The sequence below is a fragment of the Symphodus melops genome, assembly GCF_947650265.1.
Source record: "Symphodus melops genome assembly, chromosome: 19".
NCBI lineage: Eukaryota > Metazoa > Chordata > Actinopteri > Labriformes > Labridae > Symphodus > Symphodus melops.
In genome coordinates, this window is record NC_136709.1 from 22,451,868 (window position 1) to 22,477,342 (window position 25,475).

Below are 25,475 nucleotides of genomic sequence, written 5' to 3' on the forward strand. Positions count from 1 at the left end.
TCCTTATAAAGGCACGTCCACCCCGGCAGTCCTTATAAGGGCACATCCACCCCGGCAGTCCTTATAAGGACATGTCCACCCCGGCAGTCCTTATAAAGGCACGTCCACCCCGGCAGTCCTTATAAGGGCACGTCCACCCCGGCAGTCCTTATAAGGGCACATCCACCCCAGCAGTCCTTATAAGGACATGTCCACCCCGGCAGTCCTTATAAGGGCACATCCACCCCAGCAGTCCTTATAAGGACATGTCCACCCCGGCAGTCCTTATAAAGGCACGTCCACCCCGGCAGTCCTTATAAAGGCACGTCCACCCCGGCAGTTCTTATAAGGGCACGTCCACCCCGGCAGTCCTTATAAGGGCACATCCACCCGGCAGTCCTTATAAGGGCACATCCACCCGGCAGTCCTTATAAAGGCACGTCCACCCCGGCAGTCCTTATAAAGGCACGTCCACCCCGGCAGTTCTTATAAGGGCACGTCCACCCCGGCAGTCCTTATAAGGGCACATCCACCCGGCAGTTCTTATAAGGGCACGTCCACCCCGGCAGTCCTTATAAGGGCACGTCCACCCCGGCAGTCCTTATAAGGGCACATCCACCCTGGCAGCTGATTCAAATTTCTCCCCAACTTCAAACAGACCTGGCCAATCAGATTAAGTAGGCACACACAAACTGACATCATTAATGGCAGAGTTGAGTTTGACAGATCTCCTTTAAATACAGGACACGTAGCTTATTTGCGTTTAATTACACACAAACTCACACACACAGACACACACTTACAAACACATAGACACACACACACAAACCTCATCCTTTCTGTTGTTGTCCAGGTGAGTCGCAGGTATTTAAAGGGACAGTTCAGTGTGCTTGGCGAGCTGCTGCTGTCTTCAGATGATAAATGATCAGTCTCCTCGCCAAGCGGACACATTCCCTACAGACTCAAACAGCTGAGAAGTGCGCTGGAGGACCAATCCGTGATGTGAAGCAGTAGATCCAGAACTTTCTGACGTTAAAGTTGAGTGCACCTTCCTGCCTCCATTAAAGGGGAGGAGCCTAGCGGCTGACACACTTATAGAGAGATACCTCATACTTCCTTCAAAAAGAAGGGACTGTCCCTTTAAGAGGAGGAGGTTCATAAGAATGTGTGTGAAGGGAAACAGAGAAATCAGATGAAACAAAGCAAAGCAGGAGGACCCCAACCCAGACCCTAACCCGACCCAGACCCTTATCCTGACCCCGACCCCCTGACCCGACCGTCAGGACAAACAGACGCAGGCAGCAGAAGTCAAACAGGAGCAGGTAGAAAAGCTGCCTTTTATTTCAGTTCAGAGGCAAAGTGTCCATGAACACGCCGGAGCTTCTCTGTCTTCATTGGAGCGTTTTTAGTCACATGTTCATTCATAGTGCCCCGCCCCCTCCTCCACCACTTCCTGTTTGATTTATTTGGATCAAATGAAGGCACTCCCGAGTTTTGGTAAAGACGCTTTCAGAAAGACGGCGATGATCTCAAAGAAAACCGACCGCTCCCGAGAGGCATGTCGCACACGCACACACATGCACTCTCATGTCACACATTCATGTCACGTGTCAGACACTCATGTCGCACACGCACACACACGTCACATATGTTCATGTCACACATCTCATACATGTCACACACTCTCATGTCACACACGTCTCACACATGTTCATGTCACACACGTCTCACACTCTTGTGTCTCACACGTGTCACACACACACACATGCACGCACACACACGCTTGTGTGTCACAGGAAGTTGTTGTTGGCCGTCTGCTGGGCGTACCACTGCTGTCTCTGCTGGCGAGCCTCGACCTCGGACAGCAGCGCTTGGCGGTACGCCTCGTACGACTTGACGATGTGTTCGAGTTCCTTCATGAAGAGCAGCTTCAGCATCCCCTGATACGTGTCCAAGTCGGCCAGCTGGAACAGCTCCCACTTCAGGATGTGGTCGTACCTGAGGAAGGCATACTGGTTACACTGGGGCTTTACTTTGCTCATACTGGGACGTTTACTGGGGTGTTTACTTTGCTGGTACTGGGTTGTTTACTTGGGCATTTAAGCCCCGTTTCCACCGAGCGCTCCGGCTCAGTTCGTCTCGGTACGGTGCACATTTTGTGGTGTTTCCATAGAATAATCCCGGGAAAGATTCCCAATAACCGATCCGTACCGTCCCACTTTTTGGGACCCTTCCGTCGGGGGGCCAAGAATGTGGAGCCGACCTGAAAAGGTGGAGCTAAACACTGCAGTCCTCTGATTGGTTGAAAGAATGGTCACTTCCTGTGTTAGGTGGTGGGCGTGTTTAAAGCATTGATTGTTAGCGTGTGTATTTGTCCTCGCTGCTCACAGCCTTCTCTGAAACAAAGCTGGATTGAGTTCTTGTAATAAAGAGTCACATGACAGTGACAGAGGAGATGACCTGCTGGATGTCTCCAGCGTTGGTTTGGTTTGTGGAGCGTTTTTCTCCTTTGTTGAATTTATTAGTTAGCTGTTAGCGGCTAGCTGCTATCATATGATGCTATTTACATAGCGGCTATCGTCATCCGGCTCACACGCCGCCTACCAAATAGGGCACGGGTGGAAACACAAACGGGATCAGGCTTAATCAAACCAAACTGTGCCGATCCGTACCGGACTGCTGAGTGGAAACGGGGCTTTACTTTGGTTGCGATCATCAAAGGTATGAACATTCAATGTTTATCGACCTGTTGTAAAGTAACCTGCTTGTGATGTCATGACCACATGATTTATCACCACTACTGTCTCATGCAGGATTCTTTTTCGTCTCATATCCCAGTCAGAGGACTCCTGTGATCATGTCTGCAGGATGAGATGGGAGACCCCTGACCTTTATGTTTGATGGGAAGCTGATGAGAGCGTATTAAGTCTCTTACTTGAGCGGAGCCCGGGCGTACACCTGCAGCCAGTCTGGGATCTCTGCCGTGTGGTACGGGTTGGCTGGGACCAGAACAGGCTGGTTCCTCTCTGCAGTCCGTGGCTGGTAGGTGACAGGAGGCGGTAACGGAGGAGGCTGATCATAGCGAGGCACACTGCAGCACACAGAGGTCATCTTAAATAAATCAATTAATGAAACGACTTCATTATCCCACGACAGGAAGCTGGATCGTCTCCGTGGAGACACAGAGAAGGAATCAAGCAACTCAAATAAAGACCCTGACCAGCTTTACCAATTATTTCTGGAGTGTGCAGCTTCATTAAATGAATATTTTAGGTGTCTCCAGATGTGACTAACCTGGGAGCACACGGGTGGCGGTACTGAGCCCTCTTGTTGATGTGATCCACGTAGTATACCCCAAACTCAGCAGACTCCACCTTCTCCCAGCCTGGAGGGAGCCCCTCCCTCTCCAGAGGGTGGCTCCAGTGCGTGGTATTGGTGTTGTGGTCGATGTAGTATTTCCTGCCTCGGATGGTCCAGTCCACGGTCCAGCCGGCAGGAAGTGGGACGTCCTCTCCCGTCAGATTGGAGAGATTCCCGAGGGACTTGGCCTGGATTCGACCGATGCCTAATGGAGAAACATCAGAGACGTGGATTAAAGAGCGCGGAGCAGCTGGCTGCTCTCAGGCCGCTGGCGTGGTTACCTGACGGCGGTCTGGGTAACATGTATTTGGATGTAAATGGCGTGGTTACCTGACGGCGGTCTGGGTAACATGTATTTAGATGTAAATGGCGTGGTTACCTGACGGCGGTCTGGGTAACATGTATTTGGATGTAAATGGCGTGGTTACCTGATGGCGGTCTGGGTAACATGTATTTAGATGTAAATGGCGTGGTTACCTGACGGCGGTCTGCTCGGGGCTGGGGGAGTGTGCTGGCGTGGAAGTCTTTGGAAGTTGTGTTCGTTGTGCTCGTAGTATCCATGGTCGTCAGGAAAGCGGTCCGGGACCCTCCTCGGCTGGTTGTAAGGTTCAGAGGGGTAATAATAGCGGGCAGCGTCTCCGTTCTCAGACATCACGTCTGACAGGAAGGACTGTGACGAGCCCCCGTACTCGTGGGGTAGCTCTCCCAGACTGCGGGGCAGGTACGGAGGTGCTGACAGGCGGTGGCTCTCTCTGCGGGCCACCTCGTGAGGAGGTCTTTGCACGGGGGTGCGGAGAAAGCTCTTGTTGCGGGACACCACGGGCTCCCGGCTTGGCGGCGCAGGGTAGGCAGATGGACCCACATCTGGCAGGGGCACCTCGGCTCGTCGGGGAATAGTCGGTCCATGGCGGATGAATGAGGGCATGAGATCTGTTATCAGGTGAGAAGGACAGATGCAAAGAAGTCAGCAGTCAAATATTCAGGTAACTCTGCAGGTACACACGTCTTAAAGGAGACAGATCATTCCTAACCCCTAACCCTAACCCCTAACCCCTAACCCTAACCCCTAACCCTAACCCCTAACCCTAACCCTAACCCTAACGTCTTAAAGGAGACAGATCATTCCTAACCCTAACCCCTAACCCTAACGTCTTAAAGGAGACAGATCATTCCTAACCCTAACCCCTAACCCTAACGTCTTAAAGGAGACAGATCATTCCTAACCCCTAACCCTAACCCCTAACCCCTAACCCTAACCCTAACGTCTTAAAGGAGACAGATCATTCCTAACCCCTAACCCTAACCCTAACCCTAACCCCTAACCCTTAACCCTACCCCCTAACCCTAACGTCTTAAAGGAGACAGATCATTCCTAACCCCTAACCCTAACCCCTAACCCTTAACCCCTAACCCTTAACCCCTAACCCCTAACCCTTAACCCTACCCTAACCCTAACGTCTTAAAGGAGACAGATCATTCCTAACCCCTAACCCCTAACCCTACCCCCTAACCCCTAACCCTTAACCCCTAACCCTTAACCCTACCCCCTAACCCTTAACCCCTAACCCTTAACCCCTAACCCTTAACCCTACCCCCTAACCCTTAACCCTACCCTAACCCCTAACCCTTAACCCCTAACCCTTAACCCTACCCCCTAACCACTAACCCTTAACCCTACCCTAACCCTAACCCTTAACCCTACCCTAACCCTTAACCCTACCCTAACCCCTAACCCTTAACCCCTAACCCCTAACCCTTAACCCTACCCTAACCCCTAACCCTTAACCCTACCCTAACCCCTAACCCTTAACCCCTAACCCCTAACCCTAACCCCTAACCCTAACCCCTAACCCTTAACCCTAAGGGGACAGATCATTCCCTTTTTTCACCTTTTCAAACAGTCTCCTGAGCTCTAAATGAAACATCAGTGTTTCTGAGCTTTGGTCCAAATGTAACCTGAATCAAGCAGCAGAGGAGGTTTGTGAGCGTGTAGAAACCAGCTCTCTGTGAACGCTCTGTTTGGTGTGTGTGTCTCTTTAAATAAAATGCCCCTGAGTTTTCCCTGTAGACATCCCTCTTCTGTAGAGACAATAAAAATGGCAGACCTGTGCAAAAGTGTAGCTCTAGTCTGGAGGTGGAGTCCATGAGAGGAGATACCAGGAGAGGGGAGGGGCTTAGCCAGAATCTAACTTGTGATGTCAGAAACGGAGACATTTTAAAACTGAGCTTTTTTCTCTGTGTGGCGAGACGTAAGCAGACCACAAAGGACTGGATGGATTTATTTAAAATTCTGTGGGTCAGTGGACTCTCAGGTTTCACACATAAATGTCCAAAAACACTATAAAAGTAGATTTTTCATAATATGTCCCCTTTAATAAACTTCTGATAGCTGGTTGTTTTATTATGATGCTGTGAAGTTAAAGTGTGTTTACCTGATAAACATTAAATAAAGGTTAAAGTGTGTTTACCTGATAAACATTAAAGGTTAAAGTGTGTTTACCTGATAAACATTAAAGGTTAAAGTGTGTTTACCTGATAAACATTAAATAAAGGTTAAAGTGTGTTTACCTGATAAACATTAAATAAAGGTTAAAGTGTGTTTACCTGATAAACATTAAATAAAGGTTAAAGTGTTTACCTGATAAACATTAAAGGTTAAAGTGTGTTTACCTGATAAACATTAAAGGTTAAAGTGTGTTTACCTGATAAACATTAAAGGTTAAAGTGTGTTTACCTGATAAACATTAAATAAAGGTTAAAGTGTGTTTACCTGATAAACATTAAATAAAGGTTAAAGTGTGTTTACCTGATAAACATTAAATAAAGGTTAACGTGTGTTTACCTGATAAACATTAAATAAAGGTTAAAGTGTTTACCTGAGACACGTCATTGGGGACTTCAGGTGAGTTAGTTTATTAAGGTGAGGACTTTTCTTTGGTCACTGTTCAGCTCGGGAGCAGATCACAACATAACACCCCTCAGTTTAAATAAAGAGAAATATAAAAACATGATTATTTTATTTAGCTTTATCTCTGTGGCTAAGCTCAAATGAAGTTAGCGAGTCCAGCTATGTGAGCAGGTAACACCGTGTGTGCTTACAATGGAAATAAATACTTTAATAATAGTTTCACACATGTTGGACAGGTAAAAGTCACGTGATGTTCTTTCAGATTCACTTTAATCTGTTTCCTTTCGTCAACAGCAACTTTCAGCAGCTAACCCGAGCTAGCATGCTAACACTTACTTCTGAGCAGCGGAGATGTCTCTTTCTTGACATACTTCCCGGAGACTTCTGCTGCTTTGGACGCTTCGTTTTTACTTTTCTTTCGTGAGAGCATAACTCAAAGCTCGGCCGAGTCACCAGCAGGTCTCAGTCAAGTCATGATCCGAGTCCTCGAGTCCGAAACCGTCCCAGTCACTGAGTCAACATGTTAGCTCCAGGTTAGCCGGCTAGCAGCTGGTAGCTACACCCCCCTCCACGCACGCACGCACACACACACACACACGCACGCACACACACACACACACACGCGCACGCACGCACACACACTACTTTGAGGTTCGGTTCTGGGCCCACTTTTATATACTATGTCAATAAATCTTTTTTATAGTGCAGCAAAAGTGCACACATTCTTGAATCAAGAAAGTATCTATCTATCAGTTTATAAAATGTGCAGATATTAAACACGTACAGGTATTAAACACGTACAGATATTAAACACGTACAGATATTAAACACGTGTGCAGATATTAAACACGTACAGATATTAAACACGTGTGCAGATATTTTAAATCTGCTAATATTCAGGACGACCTTTCCTCTCCTTTAACTGAGCCATGAATCTCGACCTTTGACCTCGTTGGATTCTAACCCAGTGAACCTGCAGTCTGATCTTAAACTGAAAACTTAGTTTGAATGTTTTTTTACTCCTAAATGTAATAATATACCAGCTCTGTTTAAACTGATTTATCTAATTATGTAATGCCTTCTGATTGTTTCAGTGGATAAACTGTCTCTAACCCACTAACCTTCTGACTCAGCGTTTATAATTTGATGCTGTGATCAGAGTCTCTGCAGCGCTGCAGAAACTATCACTTCTGTTAGGTAGGTCGGCTTTATTGTCAAATATGCTCCATGTTAAACAGCACAGATGAAATTTCAATCCCCTCAACCTGCAGTGCATAAAAAAGAGCACTAAAGAATAACAATAAAAAATAGCAATAGAAAAATAGCAATACTATAAAAACATCATGAACATTAAGATATGTGAAGACCAGATACTATAAATATTAATAACTTGTGCATGAAAAGATTAAATAAACAGCATGAAACAGAAATGTGAACATTTTATTAAAAAACAATAAACAAAAGAAATCAAACATTAAATTAATTTTATAGTGAAATAGAAACACAAGTCCGTCCCCCTGTTAGAGCAGCTGACTCTCCTTTATTTATAACTTCCCCGCCGCCTGACACGGGACTTCATCTCATCAGTTTAAATAAAAACACAAAGATTAAAGCTTCAGGACGTGATGATTAAAGGAGGTCTCTCTCTCTCTCTGGTTTGAGTGCAGAGAGCAGGGAGAACAGACCCAACATGATAACATCCGACCACAGAGACAAAGGAACGTTTGTTTCACTGTCACTTTCCTCACAAATGGAAATATAAAGTGCACATTTGGTTGGAGAAATGTTCGATCCTTCAGTTAAATGATAGAATCAGGAAGAACTGAGACTTTTGAAAACCTGCATCAGTGTCCTCAGGTGTGAAGGTCCACAGAGGCTGACATCAGTGTCCTCAGGTGTGAAGGTCCACAGAGGCTGACATCAGTGTCCTCAGGTGTGAAGGTCCACAGAGGCTGACATCAGTGTCCTCAGGTGTGAAGGTCCACAGAGGCTGACATCAGTGTCCTCAGGTGTGAAGGTCCACAGAGGCTGACATCAGTGTCCTCAGGTGTGAAGGTCCACAGAGGCTGACATCAGTGTCCTCAGGTGTGAAGGTCCACAGAGGCTGACATCTTGTTAGCTTGGAAACTCACAAACGAAACTTTTAAATGCTCTCTCAGAAGAAATGCGAGTGAGTCCATCGTAGACTCTGCAACATGTGGATTTGCCAAAAACTATACATGAACTAACTCTTTCTTTAACTTCTTCTTTCTTTGTTGCCATGGTAACAGGAATCAATGTTTTAGGTTTGAGGGCATCATATCAAATATTAGATATTAAAATATTGACAACAGCTTAGGTGTAAAACAATGTTTTCTTTACAGTCGGACGCTCAGAGTTCAGTCTTCATCCGTCCAAGTCAACGCTAAAAAAACATTGTGGCAGTGAATCCTTCCAGTCGTGGTGATAAAAAGGAGACACAGCGCCAACATGTTGAAAGAGGACTAACTCTGACTTCTGTGTAGTTCATATTTATCAGTTAGTAATGACACAGCAGTGAGGGAGCAGGGTTCAGGTCTCGTACAATCCTGTTCAGGCTGCAGATCTTCTCCTCTAGCAGGAAGTTCTTCTTCTCTGCGATCTTCTGTCGTTTCTCCGTCTTCTCCAGAGCTTTGAGCAGCTGAGAGTTCTCCACATACAGGTCTGTGATCAGCACGTCAGCTTTGCCGTTCTTCTGCAGCTGAAAGAGACGGGAGAGAATGAAGGCCTCACACGTCAAAGCAGGAGACTATCACAGAGGAGGCGTGCAAGGCGTGTAAGGCGTGTAAGGCGTGTAAGGGGTGTAAGGCATGTAAGGGGTGCAAGGCGTGCAAGGCGTGTAAGGCGTGTAAGGGGTGTAAGGCATGTAAGGGGTGTAAGGCATGTAAGGCGTGCAAGGCGTGTAAGGCGTGTAAGGGGTGTAAGGCGTGTAAGGGGTGTAAGGCGTGTAAGGGGTGTAAGGCGTGTAAGGGGTGTAAGGCGTGTAAGGCGTGTAAGGGGTGTAAGGCGTGTAAGGGGTGTAAGGCGTGTAAGGGGTGTAAGGGGTGTAAGGCGTGTAAGGCGTGTAAGGGGTGTAAGGGGTGTAAAGGGTGTAAGGCGTGTAAGGGGTGTAAGGCATGTAAGGCGTGTAAGGGGTGTAAGGCGTGTAAGGGGTGTAAGGCATGTAAGGGGTGTAAGGCGTATAAGGGGTGTAAGGCGTGTAAGGCGTGTAAGGGGTGTAAGGCGTGTAAGGGGTGTAAGGCATGTAAGGGGTGTAAGGCGTGTAAGGGGTGTAAAGGGTGTAAAGGGTGTAAGGCGTGTAAGGCATGTAAGGCGTGTAAGGGGTGTAAGGCATGTAAGGGGTGTAAGGCATGTAAGGGGTGTAAGGCGTGTAAGGCGTGTAAGGGGTGTAAGGCGTGTAAGGGGTGTAAGGCGTGTAAGGGGTGTAAGGCATGTAAGGGGTGTAAGGCGTGTAAGGGGTGTAAGGCATGTAAGGGGTGTAAGGCGTGTAAGGGGTGTAAGGCGTGTAAGGGGTGTAAGGCATGTAAGGGGTGTAAGGCGTGTAAGGGGTGTAAGGCGTGTAAGGGGTGTAAGGCGTGTAAGGGGTGTAAGGCATGTAAGGGGTGTAAGGCGTATAAGGGGTGTAAGGCGTATAAGGGGTGTAAGGGGTGTAAGGCGTGTAAGGGGTGTAAGGCGTGTAAGGGGTGTAAGGCGTATAAGGGGTGTAAGGCGTATAAGGGGTGTAAGGGGTGTAAGGCATGTAAGGGGTGTAAGGCGTGTAAGGGATGTAAGGCGTGTAAGAGGTGTAAGGCATGTAAGGGGTGTAAGGCATGTAAGGGGTGTAAGGCGTGTAAGGCGTGTAAGGGGTGTAAGGCGTGTAAGGGGTGTAAGGCATGTAAGGGGTGTAAGGCATGTAAGGGGTGTAAGGCGTGTAAGGGGTGTAAGGCGTGTAAGGCGTGTAAGGCATGTAAGGGGTGTAAGGCGTGTAAGGCGTGTAAGGGGTGTAAGGCATGTAAGGCATGCAAGGGGTGTAAGGCATGTAAGGGGTGTAAGGCGTGTAAGGCATGTAAGGGATGTAAGGCATGTAAGGGGTGTAAGGCGTATAAGGGGTGTAAGGCGTATAAGGGGTGTAAGGGGTGTAAGGCGTGTAAGGGGTGTAAGGCGTGTAAGGCATGTAAGGGGTGTAAGGCATGTAAGGGGTGTAAGGCGTGTAAGGCATGTAAGGGGTGTAAGGCGTGTAAGGGATGTAAGGCGTGTAAGGCGTGTAAGAGGTGTAAGGCGTGTAAGGGGTGTAAGGGGTGTAAGGCATGTAAGGGGTGTAAGGCGTGTAAGGCATGTAAGGGGTGTAAGACATGTAAGGCGTGTAAGGGGTGTAAGGCATGTAAGGGGTGTAAGGCGTGTAAGGCGTGTAAGGGGTGTAAGGCATGTAAGGGGTGTAAGGCATGTAAGGGGTGTAAGGCGTGTAAGGCATGTAAGGGATGTAAGGCGTATAAGGGGTGTAAGGGGTGTAAGGCATGTAAGGGGTGTAAGGCGTGTAAGGCGTGTAAGGCATGTAAGGGGTGTAAGGCGTGTAAGGCATGTAAGGGGTGTAAGGCGTGTAAGGCGTGTAAGGCATGTAAGGGGTGTAAGGCGTGTAAGGGATGTAAGGCGTGTAAGGGGTGTAAGGCGTGTAAGGCATGTAAGGGGTGTAAGGCGTGTAAGGCGTGTAAGGCATGTAAGGGGTGTAAGGCGTGTAAGGGATGTAAGGCGTGTAAGGGGTGTAAGGGGTGCAAGGGGTGTAAGGGGTGTAAGAGGTGTAAGGGGTGTAAGGGGTGTAAGGCGTGTAAGGGGTGTAAGGGGTGTAAGGCATGCAAGGGGTGTAAGGCATGTAAGGGGTGTAAGGCGTGTAAGGCATGTAAGGGATGTAAGGCATGTAAGGGGTGTAAGGCGTATAAGGGGTGTAAGGCGTATAAGGGGTGTAAGGGGTGTAAGGCGTGTAAGGGGTGTAAGGCGTGTAAGGCATGTAAGGGGTGTAAGGCATGTAAGGGGTGTAAGGCGTGTAAGGCATGTAAGGGGTGTAAGGCGTGTAAGGGATGTAAGGCGTGTAAGGCGTGTAAGAGGTGTAAGGCGTGTAAGGGGTGTAAGGGGTGTAAGGCATGTAAGGGGTGTAAGGCGTGTAAGGCATGTAAGGGGTGTAAGGCATGTAAGGCGTGTAAGGGGTGTAAGGCGTGTAAGGGGTGTAAGGGATGTAAGGCATGTAAGGGGTGTAAGGCATGTAAGGGGTGTAAGGCGTGTAAGGCGTGTAAGGGGTGTAAGGCATGTAAGGGGTGTAAGGCGTGTAAGGCATGTAAGGGATGTAAGGCGTATAAGGGGTGTAAGGGGTGTAAGGGGTGTAAGGCGTGTAAGGCATGTAAGGGGTGTAAGGCGTGTAAGGCATGTAAGGGGTGTAAGGCGTGTAAGGGATGTAAGGCGTGTAAGGGGTGTAAGGGGTGCAAGGGGTGTAAGGGGTGTAAGGGGTGTAAGAGGTGTAAGGGGTGTAAGGCGTGTAAGGGGTGTAAGGGGTGTAAGGGGTGTAAGGGGTGTAAGAGGTGTAAGGCGTGTAAGGGGTGTAAGGCGTGTAAGGCGTGTAAGGCGTGTAAGGGGTGTAAGGGGTGTAAGGGGTGTAAGGGGTGTAAGGGGTGTAAGAGGTGTAAGGGGTGTAAGGCGTGTAAGGCGTGTAAGAGGTGTAAATCATGCTTCACAGATCCGTTACGAAGCAGGTCGTCTTTCATTACGTTCCAGGTCATAGCGAGACGGTGAGCTGTTTACAGCTTGTGAAGCTTTCTGTTCAATCATTGCCTTCGCTGTGTCCCGCTCAACTTTCTAACGCCTATCTAGTCCACGCCTTGGACTCGGTGCTAGCACTAGCAGCTACTGCTGTTGTGTTTTAATGTTGCCATGACAACACTTCAGGTGACTTATAAGACTCAGTGTGTTAAAACTTGACGACATGTCTCCTCCCCTCTGAATCCTTGCTGATCTGACACGTCGCTTACCACCACCCACTGTGTATATGCGGGCCGGCAGTAGCTCAGTGTGTAGGGACCTGGTTTGGGAACCGGATGGTCGCCACCTCATGTCCTGATGCAGACTAATAATGGAATTTGACCTGGTAGCTGGAGGGGACAGGGCACCTCCCTGGAGCATCGTCAAAGTGCCATTGAGCGAGGCAGCAAACCCCAAACTGCTGTGACTCAGAAAGTCTGTAGTATTTAAAAAAACAGAAAGCTCTAAGAGAGCTGACTGAAACCACGTGGACTGACCTGGTCTTGGAGCTGACTGAAACCATGTGGACTGACCTGGTCTTGGAGCTGACTGAAACCACGTGGACTGACCTGGTCTTGGAGCTGACTGAAACCACGTGGACTGACCTGGTCTTGGAGCTGACTGAAACCATGTGGACTGACCTGGTCTTGGAGCTGACTGAAACCATGTGGACTGACCTGGTCTCGGAGCTGAAACACCTTCTCTCTGAGCAGCAGTTTGATGTTTCGCAGCGACAGCTCGACTTCCTTCATGCGCTCCTCCATGTTCTTCATTTTCCTCTCCCTCTCATCCTGCTGACAACAGAGTGGGCAACATCAGCAACAACAGAGTGGGCAACATCAGCAACAACAGAGTGAGCAACATCAGCAACAACAGAGTGAACAACATCAGCAACAACAGAGTGGGCAACATCAGCAACAACAGAGTGAGCAACATCAGCAACAACAGAGTGAGCAACATCAGCAACAACAGAGTGGGCAACATCAGCAACAACAGAGTGAGCAACATCAGCAACAACAGAGTGGGCAACATCAGCAACAACAGAGTGAGCAACATCAGCAACAAGCTGCAGACAGAGGAGCAACTTTATTCTGAGCAACTTCAGAGCCGGGGGAAACAGACAACACGACACGCCTCTTTAAATGGGAGCTTTAGTCGATCTTTATTTCTGAGACCACGACAAATTCTAACAAAATAAATAAATTATAATTAGGTAGAAAATGATGCGTCTACAAACAATAATTTAAGACATAAATAAACATTTAAAGTCTTACAGGAGTTTAAAACCATTTCATAATTTAATCAATGAAATAAAAGAACAGAAACACCAAACATTACAAACTCAAAAATCAGCTTTAATATCAGGTGTTCAGGACATCTTCGTTGCCATGGCAACAAATGGGTACGTTTGATTTTTAATAGAATCATGTGACGACACAAAAGCTTATTAAGATAAATAAATAATATAAAGGTGCACGTGACCCATTCACGCCATATTCACGGCGTTTAAAGGAGGAGTCAGTCTGCAGGAGGAGTCAGTCTGCAGGAGGAGTCAGTCTGAAGGAGGAGTCAGTCTGAAGGAGGAGTCAGTCTGAAGGAGGAGTCAGTCTGAAGGAGGAGTCAGTTTAAAGGAGGAGTCAGTCTGAAGGAGGAGTCAGTCTGAAGGAGGAGTCAGTTTAAAGGAGGAGTCAGTCTGCAGGAGGAGTCAGTCTGAAGGAGGAGTCAGTTTAAAGGAGGAGTCAGTCTGAAGGAGGAGTCAGTCTGAAGGAGGAGTCAGTTTAAAGGAGGAGTCAGTCTGAAGGAGGAGTCAGTCTGAAGGAGGAGTCAGTTTAAAGGAGGTGTCAGTCTGCAGGAGGAGTCAGTCTGAAGGAGGAGTCAGTTTAAAGGAGGAGTCAGTTTAAAGGAGGAGTCAGTCTGCAGGAGGAGTCAGTCTGAAGGAGGAGTCAGTTTAAAGGAGGAGTCAGTCTCAAGGAGGAGTCAGTCTCAATGAGGAGTCAGTCTCAAGGAGTCAGTCTGCAGGAGGAGTCAGTCTGAAGGAGGAGTCATTTTAAAGGAGGAGTCAGTCTGCAGGAGGAGTCAGTCTGAAGGAGGAGTCAGTCTGAAGGAGGAGTCAGTCTGCAGGAGGAGTCAGTTTAAAGGAGGAGTCAGTCTGAAGGAGGAGTCAGTCTGCAGGAGGAGTCAGTTTAAAGGAGGAGTCAGTCTGCAGGAGGAGTCAGTGTGAAGGAGGAGTCAGTCTGAAGGAGGAGTCAGTCTGAAGGAGGAGTCATTTTAAAGGAGGAGTCAGTCTGCAGGAGGAGTCAGTCTGAAGGAGGAGTCAGTCTGAAGGAGGAGTCAGTCTGCAGGAGGAGTCAGTCTGAAGGAGGAGTCAGTCTGAAGGAGGAGTCAGATCCTTTGAGGAGAAACGTATCGTGTGTGTTACACAAAGATGCTGAAATATAAAAACACTTCTTCCTGGATTCACGCTGTGACCTCATGACGGCTCCGAGCGTTAGAAACCCTGCCGTACTCGGACATTACACAAGATGACCTACAGCTTAAAGGTCATTGTTCAAAGACCAATCCCGGGGCTCCATGTAGCCAGCGGTTATGTTGGGCGCCCCATGTATGGAGGCTGTCCCCCGCTTCCTCTCCTCCCAACATGTCCCTTCTTTCTTCAGCTGTCCTTGGAGAAAGGCCCCAAATATATAAATGTGAATCCCATGGGGTCAGGTGTTTCATGATCTCCTATAATGATGCAGAAAAGACCAAAGTCAGAGTCTGGCTCCAGTCCAGCAGAGGACCGAGACAGACCAGGACAAATGCAAGTGTTAGAGTCCACCAATCCGCCGGTAGCTGTCTGCATGTGCCGCCCGCTGCTCCGCCATCGGCCCCTGGAGAGAGAAAGGCAGGAACACTTCACCACGGCGCCACCTTCCTCTTCTAGTCTACGACAGCTCGTCCATCACAGAGGTTCACAATGAGTAATAATGCCTCACATCGTTACAGGAGTACTGTGTGAACCTCTGTTAACTGACTCATCGATTTAAAGGTTAAACATCTACATGTATGTAACATGTATGAAACATACTGAGCCTCAGTGACATCACAGCGTTCAGGTACGTTCAGGACTTTCAGGTATGTTCGGGGTGACATTGGCGTTTAGGGAAGGGTGCCGGCCAGCGGGGGATTGGGGGGCCAAACGTATGGCTGTCAGGTCAAACTGGATTTTGATCTCTTTAAAAATCTCATGAATTCAATTGATCAATAAATAAATTAAATTCAACAATTGACAGAGATAAGTGATGATGTTAAAATGTGCTTAAAGAGGGGAAGTGTATTTGTAGCCTTTATTGTAGAGGATAGTGGATCGATCAGAGGATAGTGGATCGATCAGAGGATGGTGGATCGATCAGAGGATAGTGGATCGATCAGAGGATGGTGGATCGATCAGAGGATGGTGGATCGATCAGAGGATGGTGGATTGATCAGAGGATGGTGGATCGATCAGAGGATGGTGGGTCGATCAGAGGATGGTGGATCGATCAGAGGATGGTGGATTGATCAGAGGATAGTGGATCGATCAGAGGATGGTGGGTCGATCAGAGGATGGTGGATCGATCAGAGGATGGTGGATTGATCAGAGGATAGTGGATCGATCAGAGGATGGTGGATCGATCAGAGAGTGGGGAAAGACATGCGGTACAGTTGCCACGGGCCGGGCACGAACCCGGGTCGCCTGCACGAGGACGATCGCCTCGATCTTTAGTTAATTGATTATTGATTTGATAACGTTGTCACGAGTGACGTTAATACTTTGCACAGGTGGAATGTGTTCAAACATGTTAAAATGAGTTTTTCATTTGTGATGTTGAAGCTTCGTTTGAATTATTGTCATATTAACTTGTTTGCATTTATTTTGTTTTTTTCAAGGTTTTTCACCTAAACTGAACTAAACTTCAAAATAAAGGAAGTTAAAGGAAGTGTTTGAGTCCTTTGGATGGTGGGAGGAGTCAGTTTAAAGGAGGAGTCAGTTTAAAGGAGGAGTCAGTTTAAAGGAGGAGTCAATTTAAAGGAGGAGTCAGTTTAAAGGAGGAGTCAATTTAAAGGAGGAGTCAGTTTAAAGGAGGAGTCAGTTTAAAGGAGGAGTCAGTTTAAGGGAGGAGTCAGTTTAAAGGAATCCTTTGGATGGTGGGAGGAGTCAGTTTAAAGGAGGAGTCAGTTTAAAGGAGGAGTCAGTTTAAAGGAGGAGTCAGTTTAAGGGAGGAGTCAGTTTAAAGGAGGAGTCAGTTTAAGGGAGGAGTCAGTTTAAAGGAGGAGTCAGTTTAAATCAGGAGCCAGTTTAAAGGAATCCTTTGGATGGTGGGAGGAGTCAGTTTAAAGGAGGAGTCAGTTTAAAGGAGGAGTCAGTTTAAAGGAGGAGTCAGTTTAAGGGAGGAGTCAGTTTAAAGGAGGAGTCAGTTTAAAGGAGGAGTCAGTTTAAAGGAGGAGTCAGTTTAAAGGAATCCTTTGGATGGTGGGAGGAGTCAGTTTAAAGGAGGAGTCAGTTTAAAGGAGGAGTCAGTTTAAAGGAGGAGTCAGTTTAAAGGAATCCTTTGGATGGTGGGAGGAGTCAGTTTAAAGGAGGAGTCAGTTTAAAGGAGGAGTCAGTTTAAAGGAATCCTTTGGATGGTGGGAGGAGTCAGTTTAAAGGAGGAGTCAGTTTAAAGGAGGAGTCAGTTTAAAGGAGGAGTCAGTTTAAAGGAATCCTTTGGATGGTGGGAGGAGCCAGTTTAAAGGAGGAGTCAGTTTAAAGGAGGAGTCAGTTTAAAGGAGGAGCCAGTTTAAAGGAATCCTTTGGATGGTAGAAGAGTTGGGAAGTACAAAGAGAGGAAACAGGACAATGACATGGTGCCATCGTTGTTTCTGTCCACAAGGTAAACCACTGACCAGACCACTGTTACTACGACAACCAAAACAACAACAACACACACAGATGGATCTGCGACACACACACACACACACACACACACACACACAGGCTGTCAGGGAGGCCGAAGGTGTTTCTGTACCTGCGGGTTCTCTGGGTCTTCAGCTCGATGCTGCCCCCTGGGGATCCTGTGAGGAGACGGAGGCAGGAGTCCCACCAACTGAGCCTGAAAAGACTGAACGATGCAGAGGTGAGGAGGAGACAGGTGAGGAGGAGACAGGTGAGGAGGAGACATGTGAGGAAGAGGAGGAGACAGGTGAGGAGGAGACAGGTGAGGAAGAGACAGGTGAGGAAGAGGAGGAGACAGGTGAGGAGGAGACAGGTGAGGAGGAGACAGGTGAGGAAGAGACAGGTGAGGAGGAGACAGGTGAGGAAGAGACAGGTGAGGAGGAGACAGGTGAGGAAGAGACAGGTGAGGAGGAGACAGGTAAGGAAGAGACAGGTAAGGAAGAGGAGGAGACAGGTGAGGAGGAGACAGGTGAGGAAGAGGAGGAGACAGGTGAGGAGGAGACAGGTGAGGAGGAGACAGGTGAGGAAGAGACAGGTGAGGAGGAGACAGGTGAGGAAGAGACAGGTAAGGAAGAGGAGGAGACAGGTGAGGAGGAGACAGGTGAGGAAGAGACAGGTGAGGAAGAGGAGGAGACAGGTAAGGAAGAGACAGGTGAGGAAGAGGAGGAGACAGGTGAGGAAGAGACAGGTGAGGAAGAGGAGGAGACAGGTGAGGAGGAGACAGGTGAGGAAGAGGAGGAGACAGGTGAGGAGGAGACAGGTGAGGAAGAGGAGGAGACAGGTGAGGAAGAGGAGGAGACAGGTGAGGAGGAGACAGGTGAGGAAGAGGAGGAGACAGGTGAGGAGGAGACAGGTGAGGAATATTTTTGAGTAGCACTTCTTAATCACATTCTGATTGGGTTATAAAGGAGCGTGAGAAGGAGGCTGATTTTAGACCCGTTTCCACCAAGCGGTCCGGGTCAGTCCGGTTTGGTTCGGTATCCTTTTATTGGACTTTGACGGTGGAGGGTCAGTTCTCTTACACTCAGACAGCTGTCTTTGGGTTAATCGTCCCAAACCGACTGTAGTGCTGTTCTGAGCGTGGTCGTAACATGTGGTCCACACAATGTATCCCACAATGCATTTTGAAAAGTGGTGGACAACCGATGCTCACTATCCGAGCAATATATACCATCATGCATTGCGGTTTTATGAGTGAAAAGCGGCGTTTGACAGGGCCGCTGTCAGACGGACGAGTGCACGATATCGTCCACTACATTAAAGTGTTTAAGGAGGAAGCAACGAGGGAGCAACTTCAGACTTTACCTCCATCAGCTGTGAAGACATTCGAGTCATTTGAGCTCGAAGAACCTCGTTCTCCTGTTGAAGACTTTCCACGTCTGTATGACCACGAGACGCATCACAGCCCTGAAACCAGCAGCAACAGGGGCAACATGAGCAGCAACAGGGGCAACATGAGCAGCAACAGGGGCAACATGCGCAACAATAGGGGCAACATGAGCAGCAACAGGGGCAACATGAGCAACAACAGGGGCAACATGAGCAACAACAGGGGCAATATGAGCAACAACAGGGGCAACATGAGCAACAACAGGGGCAACATGAGCAACAACAGGGGCAATATGAGCAACAACAGGGGCAACATGAGCAACAACAGGGGCAATATGAGCAACAACAGGGGCAACATGATCAACAACAGGGGCAACATGAGCAGCAACAGGGGCAACATGAGCAGCAACAGGGGCAATATGAGCAACAACAGGGGCAACATGAGCAGCAACAGGGGCAACATGAGCAGCAACAGGGGCAATATGAGCAACAACAGGAGCAACATGAGCAGCAACAGGAGCAACATGAGCAGCAACAGGGGCAATATGAGCAACAACAGGGGCAACATGAGCAACAACAGGGGCAACATGAGCAACAACAGGGGCACCTGTTGAGCCTCCAGCTCCCGTCTCAGAGTGGCGTTCTCCTGCTCCAAGGCCGTCAGCAATGCAGATGATTGGCTCTGCTGTCTGTTCTGCTTCAGGGACACGATGGTGGCGTTGAGCTGATGGATCTGCACAGTCAGAGAAATCACAGATCAAGAACAAGGGGAGGAGAAATGTTAGAGGTTAGACAAATGGTTACAGCCAATCAGTGAGCTCGGAACAACACATCCTGAGGGAGTTTGACATCACGCTCTTGAAGAAGTCATTACAATATATTCACACAGGATACTTGATAGATGAGTTTTGTCGACTGGACCTCAAGAGGAGAAGAAATCTTCTTTAGATGTTTGTTCAAAAGCCATTGTTTCTGATGCATTCAAGGAGATCAGGAAATCTAAACGCTGATAGCAGTTTGAATGTTGGAGGTAGAACAGGTCGCCCGGTTCTTCTGAAGACATCAATGTCTGCTGATACGCGATTGGTCAGTTCTACTACTGAACTATAAACAAGAACCAGAACCCTTTCAAAATGCAAGTCTAGTCCTGCCACATGTATCTCTGGAATCAGAGCATATAGATCAGGATGAGCTATAGTCTTGGTCTCACCCTCTCTCTGGACTGCAGCAGGTCTCCTCTAATGTCGTGAACTTCGGCCCGAAGCTGCTCGTTCTCCCTCTTCAGCAGCAGCTGGTCCTGCTCCATCTGATGACACACCTCGTCTCTGTACAGCTTTGTGTTCTGGAGGCCGCCCGAGTGCAGGCTCATCTCTAAAACATGGTTCTGTGGTCAATACGAAGAAAATCAGGTCGTCACTGGAAAAGTCATTGTGTCAGATCTTCCTTTCAGTTTCTCTTTGAATTTTAAAGCTCATCTTTGAAGAATTCTATGGACCTCTGCTTTGGATCTTCTCAGCCTCTACCATCAGTGTGTGAATGTGTATGAATGGATGAGCTCATACTGAAGCAGCCTCTACCATCAGTATGTGAATGTGTATGAATGGATGAGCTCATACTGAAGCAGCCTCTACCATCAGTATGTGAATGTGTATGAATGGATGAGCTCATACTGAAGCAGCCTCTACCATCAGTATGTGAATGTGTATGAATGGAAGAGCTCATACTGAAGCAGCCTCTACCATCAGTATGTGAATGTGTATGAATGGATGAGCTCATACTGAAGCAGCCTCTACCATCAGTGTATGAATGGATGAGTTCATACTGATGGACTCTGCAGCAGCCTCTACCATCAGTATGTGAATGTGTATGAATGGATGAGCTCATACTGAAGCAGCCTCTACCATCAGTGTATGAATGGATGAGTTCATACTGATGGACTCTGCAGCAGCCTCTACCATCAGTATGTGAATGTGTATGAATGGATGAGTTCATACCATCAGCATAAATTGATAAGTTAGGTACAGTACACCTGCGAGCTGTGACCTCAGTACCCACAGTATTGTACTGTATTGTGTAGCATTGACACTCCAGGCGTCGGGGTTAAGGTCCATCATGGTGTGGTGCTCACCTCCTCTCTGAGCTTTGACAGCTGCTCTGACAGCTGGACATTCCTCTCCTCAAGCTTTTCAGCATCCCTCAGGGCTGCAGTCAGTTCAGCCTCCAGAGCAGACACACACGATGTCAGCTAACACAAAACAACAACCATTAACTACCCACTATGACCAGGCAGTCACACCACAACAGCTATCAGACAACCATTGTGTTTACCTTGTTCTTGTCCTCGTCTTTCATCAGCTCAGCCAGCTGCTGTCGGAGAGTCTCCATGTCCATAATGTTTTGGGCATTTTTCTCAGACAGCATCCCGTTCTCGTCCTCCAGCTGCTTGCTCTGCATACGCAGCTCGCTGATCTGCAGGACAAGATGACTATCAGTATGGCAGATTTCCTCAAGCGAATGAAAAGTTGTCCCGTCTTTAAACAACTTAAGTGTGAAAGGTTAGGGTGGCAAAATGTTTGTCCAGATTTAGCTACTGTACATTCTAATGAAACACCATCCTCCAATCCTTCTGCATTCTCACATCAGCTGACTCTCTAAAGAATAAATATGAGGATGCTGGAGGGGAAACCCTAACCTAACCCTAACCTCAAAGTCTAAGGTGGATCCTCAGAGTCTAAGGTGGATCCTCAGAATCTTAGGTGGATCCTCAGAGTCTCAGATGTAGTCTCGGGTGGATCCTCAGAGTCTTAGGTGGATCCTCAGAGTCTCAGATGTAGTTTCAGGTGGATCCTCAGAGTCTAAGGTGGATCCTCAGATTCTAAGGTGGATCCTCAGAGTCTTAGGTGGATCCTCAGAGTCTCAAATGTAGTCTTAGGTGGATCATCAGAGTCTCAGGTAGAATCTCACAGTCTCAGATGGAGTCTCAGGTGGATCCTCAGAGTCTAAGTTGGATCCTCAGAGTCTTAGATGTAGTCTCAGGTGGATCCTCAAAGTCTAAGGTGGATCCTCAGAATCTCAAATGTAGTCTTAGGTGGATCCTCAGAGTCTAAGGTGGATCCTCAGAGTCTTAGATCTAGTCTCAGGTGGATCCTCAGAGTCTCAGGTGGATCATCAGAGTCTAAGGTGGATCCTCAGTCTCAAATGTAGTCTCAGGTGGATCCTCAGAGTCTCAGATGTAGTCTCAGGTGGATCCTCAGAGTCTAAGGTGGGTCATCAGAGTCTCAGGTAGAATCTCACAGTCTCAGATGGAGTCTCAGGTGGATCCTCGGAGTCTTAGGTGGATCCTCAGAGTCTCAAATGTAGTCTTAGGTGGATCCTCAGAGTCTAAGGTGGATCCTCAGAGTCTCAGGTGGATCCTCAGAGTCTCAGGTGGATCCTCGGAGTCTCAGGTGGATCCTCGGAGTCTCAGCTGGATCCTCGGAGTCTCAGGTGGATCCTCAGAGTCTCAGATGTAGTCTTAGGTGGATCCTCAGAGTCAAAGGTGGATCTTCAGAGTCTTAGGTGGATCATCAGAGTCTAAGGTGGATCCTCAGTCTCAAATGTAGTCTCAGGTGGATCCTCAGAGTCTCAGGTGGATCCTCGGAGTCTCAGGTGGATCCTCAGAGTCTCAGGTGGATCCTCAGAGTCTCAGGTGGATCCTCAGAGTCTCAGGTGGATTCTCAGAGTCTCAGGTAGAGTCTCCTCATTTTTTAAACAAGTTTTCAGTCATTTTTAGGGCAGAGCATAATTAAATGCAATTGCACCACAGTTAGCTTGTTAGTGTCTGTTGTCCCTGTGTAGGTAGAAAAATAAAACAGGAAGTAGATGACAAAACTGTCAAAACGGTGATGACATCACTGAGACTCCGCCCATGGTTCATACAGACTTTAAGCTTGTCTTAGTGACCTTATACTTCACCTGTTTCTTAAGGTTCTCTGCCACCCTCTGAGCTGCCATCTTGCCTTTTTTTAAGTGCTCCAACTTTCGTCTGAAATCAAACAGAAAAAGAAAATGTCATGACAAAAGGAAGAGCTAACGCTGGGAGAGTTTGTAAGGGTGTGTTGCTCCTACATCAGCTCATCCTGGGCCTCTTTCAGGTCCTCTTCCTTCAGTGTGGTGATCTTCTTCCTGAGGACTAAGTTTTCTTCAGCCAGACGGCTGGTCTCAGATCTGCAGACAGAACACTAGATCAGGTCTACAAAGAAAAACATTTGTGAAGGAAACACACTGATGAGTCAGCTGAGTAAAAGTATCTTATTCTAGCATTCACATCTGAACAATCCTGGTGAATCTACAGCAGCACCAGGACAGGACGCATCACTACACGGGTTCAGCTCTACAATGACTCTGGGACAAAAGGACAACCAAGTTTCCCTGCAGCAGAGACTTGGAGGGGCAGGACTCGGAGGGACAGAGACTTGGAGGAGCAGGACTTGGAGGGGCGGGACTCAGAGGAACAGAGACTTGGAGGGGCGGGACTTGGAGGGGCAGGACTCAGAGGGACAGAGACTTGGAGGGGCAGGACTTGGAGGGACAGGACTCAGAGGGACAGAGACTTGGAGGGGCAGGACTCGTAGGGACAGAGACTTGGAGGGGCGGGACTTGGAGGGGCAGGACTTGGAGGGGCGGGACTCGTAGGGACAGAGACTTGGAGGGGCGGGACTTGGAGGGGCAGGACTTGGAGGGGGTGGGATCAGAGTGTTTCTCCATGTTACCTCTGTGTCTGTGTTGTTTGGTTTAATGTCTGAGACCTGCCCTGGAGCTCTGTGATGGCCCGGCGGAGTATGCTGTTCTGCTCCTCAAACTCCTCACAAGATCCCTCCAGATCTTCATCCAGCAGAGACTCACCAGCCAGGCTCTCAGGCGCTCCGGCTTCCGGGCGTTCGGCCGACAGACTCTTCCTGTGACCCTCAAGCTCGGCGAACAATTCAGAGAGCTTATTGTTCTCCTCCCGCATCCTACCAATCTCATCCACCAGAGCCACCTGATCCTGGAGCTCAGGGAAGATACTCATCCTACTCTCCAGGCTCCAGACTCTCTTCTCCAGCTCCACGTTCTGCTCCTTCAGTTTTGAGTTTTCACACAAGCAGTCTTCATATCGGATCTGCAGGTCAGTCATCTTCAAGGCCTTGATCTCCAGCTCTTTCACATGCTCCATTAGCAGCAGCATCTTCACTTTCAGGCCGTAGTTCTCCTCCAGTATCTGTTGACCATTTTTCATCTTTTCACTGTTGTGAGCCAGAAGATTCTCCAGCAGCTCTGTCTTCTGTTGGAGCAGAGAAATCTTCTCCAGCAGGAGGATGTTTTCCTCGGTGGCCGTGTTGTATGAAGCCTGTAATCTCACCAGAGAACATTCCCTCTCCTCACAGTCGCCTCCTTCATCCAGACTGTCCACAGCATCACATGCACAGTCCTCTTCAGAGTCAGAAACATGTCCAGCTTCTTCTCTGCCGCTGTGAGACTTCTCCTGAGAAAGAAGGACCTCAGAATCCACCACACACATTTCATCTGCATCAGCTGTGTCCTCCAGCCCAGCGGGATCGTCTTTCATCTGAGCATCTTCATCAGCATCTGAACCACGGTCCTCCTGAGAAGACGACACCTCCTCCAACTCCTCTGAAGGATTTTTATCCACAACTTGTGAATCTAGGTCAGGGTGATCCCTCAATGTCTCTGTGTCTTCTCCTTCTATGACATGTTCTGCGTAAGACAAAGCCCGTTTTAGCTTTATGTGCAAGTCTCTCACTCTCTGTTGGAGACCATGTCTTTCTGCCACCAGCTCCTCTCTCTCCTTCTCATGGTTTCTCTGCAGCATTGACGTGCATTCTTGTAGCTCCTTCCTTTCTACGTCGAAGTCCAATGTTGCCTGTTCGAGCAGCATTTCCATCTCCTCCATCCGTAACTTCCAATCATCACGTTCATGCAGCAGATCCATCCGCTCGGTGATCTGCCTCTCAGACATGCACAGCAGCTGGTTGTATTTAGTCTGAAGCTGGGCCTGGTGGCTCAGATGCTCTTCCCTCTCCTGTTTAAAGTCATCCACTGTTTGGTTGAGAAGGAGCTCGATCTCGCAGGCTTTCTTCTCAGACTGAGCCAGGAGCTCGTCTTTGGTCTTCAGGCTTTCCTGCAGACGGTTATGGAGGTCATTGAGCTGCATGCTCAGCTCGATCTCTTTGGTCTGAGCCATGCTGATGAAGTCCAGCAGCTCGTTCTGCAGCTGCTGGTTTTTCATGACCAGTTCTTCCATCTCCTGTTGATGAACAGCCTGCAGCTCGTGCCGTTCTCTGATCCACTCTTGATGGCCGCTCTCCCTCTCCTCCACCAATCGCCTGTGCTCCTCAGCCTCCTGTATCTGGGCCTCCCACTGGAGCTTCTGCTGGACGTTGCTGTTGGAGAGCGCCTTCAGCTCCTTTTGGTAGTGCTGTTCCAGTTTCACGACATCCTCCTGGAAACGCTTTTCCACCGACTCCTGGTCGCCCAAGAAACGATCTTCGACTTCTTTGATTCTCAGTGTGAAGCTGTTCTGGATTTCCCTCCTGCACATGATGTTTATCATTATTAGTGTCATTCTTTCTTTCCATCAACTCGTCACCATGAAGCATACACTCAGATAACATCTACTGGCGACTCTGACTACATGGTCGATACCGTTGATGACAACGGCGATGAAATGGACGAGGTCTCGGAGAAGAACCGTCTTCTTGTGTGATGATTTCTCTCGTGTTAAAGTGTGATCGTCTCCCCTCCTCATTCCCGCTTTCTCACTGTGCTCCAAGACTAACCAGCCTGTTCCCTCTGTACATGGTAATACAGCACATGCATGCTTTAAGTCATTATGACGCATGCGTACTTTACAGAACAGACTCGAGAGAAGCCTTTAAAAAAGAACACCCAGCTGAGTCTGACTGTACATCAGAGAACAACACAGAAAACATGATAGCTACTTGTCACGTTAGTCAGATACATTCAACTCTGGATGTCTCCTGAGTGAAGACCTGCGTGCTCGTGCATGAAGTGTACTGAGTCTGAGCTGAGGTCACTTCCTGTTCAGCCGTTTGAGTCTCATCTGTTTTCACTCTGTGGAGTTAGCGCTCCTGCTAGCTACAGTATGCTAGTTCAGCCAACGGA

At 48.2% G+C, this 25,475-nt stretch overlaps 2 protein-coding genes across 2 annotated transcripts in view; both read right to left on the reverse strand.

Moving 5' to 3' along the window:
* Positions 1-1,525: 1,525 nt before the first annotated feature.
* sav1 (salvador family WW domain containing protein 1) lies at positions 1,526-6,836 on the reverse strand. Its single transcript, XM_079370182.1, has 5 exons — positions 6,584-6,836; positions 3,817-4,269; positions 3,274-3,544; positions 2,915-3,070; positions 1,526-1,977 (listed from the first exon to the last, which is right to left on the reverse strand). The coding sequence occupies exons 1-5, from the start codon at positions 6,675-6,677 to the stop codon at positions 1,770-1,772; spliced, it is 1,182 nt and encodes a 393-aa protein (XP_079226308.1). The 5' UTR covers positions 6,678-6,836; the 3' UTR covers positions 1,526-1,769.
* An 837-nt stretch (positions 6,837-7,673) lies between these two features.
* Positions 7,674-25,475, reverse strand: part of nin (ninein (GSK3B interacting protein)) — a 28,132-nt gene continuing 10,330 nt past the window's right edge. Inside the window, exons 17-27 of the mRNA XM_079369498.1 lie at positions 23,063-24,883; positions 22,419-22,517; positions 22,266-22,335; positions 20,640-20,780; positions 20,440-20,556; positions 19,522-19,695; positions 18,919-19,044; positions 18,288-18,389; positions 17,056-17,148; positions 12,706-12,822; positions 7,674-8,966 (exon numbers count right to left, since the gene is read on the reverse strand). Coding sequence (XP_079225624.1) covers positions 8,766-8,966; positions 12,706-12,822; positions 17,056-17,148; positions 18,288-18,389; positions 18,919-19,044; positions 19,522-19,695; positions 20,440-20,556; positions 20,640-20,780; positions 22,266-22,335; positions 22,419-22,517; positions 23,063-24,883 — 3,061 coding nt within the window. The 3' untranslated portion in view covers positions 7,674-8,765. The remainder of the gene's footprint in view (positions 8,967-12,705; positions 12,823-17,055; positions 17,149-18,287; positions 18,390-18,918; positions 19,045-19,521; positions 19,696-20,439; positions 20,557-20,639; positions 20,781-22,265; positions 22,336-22,418; positions 22,518-23,062; positions 24,884-25,475) is intronic.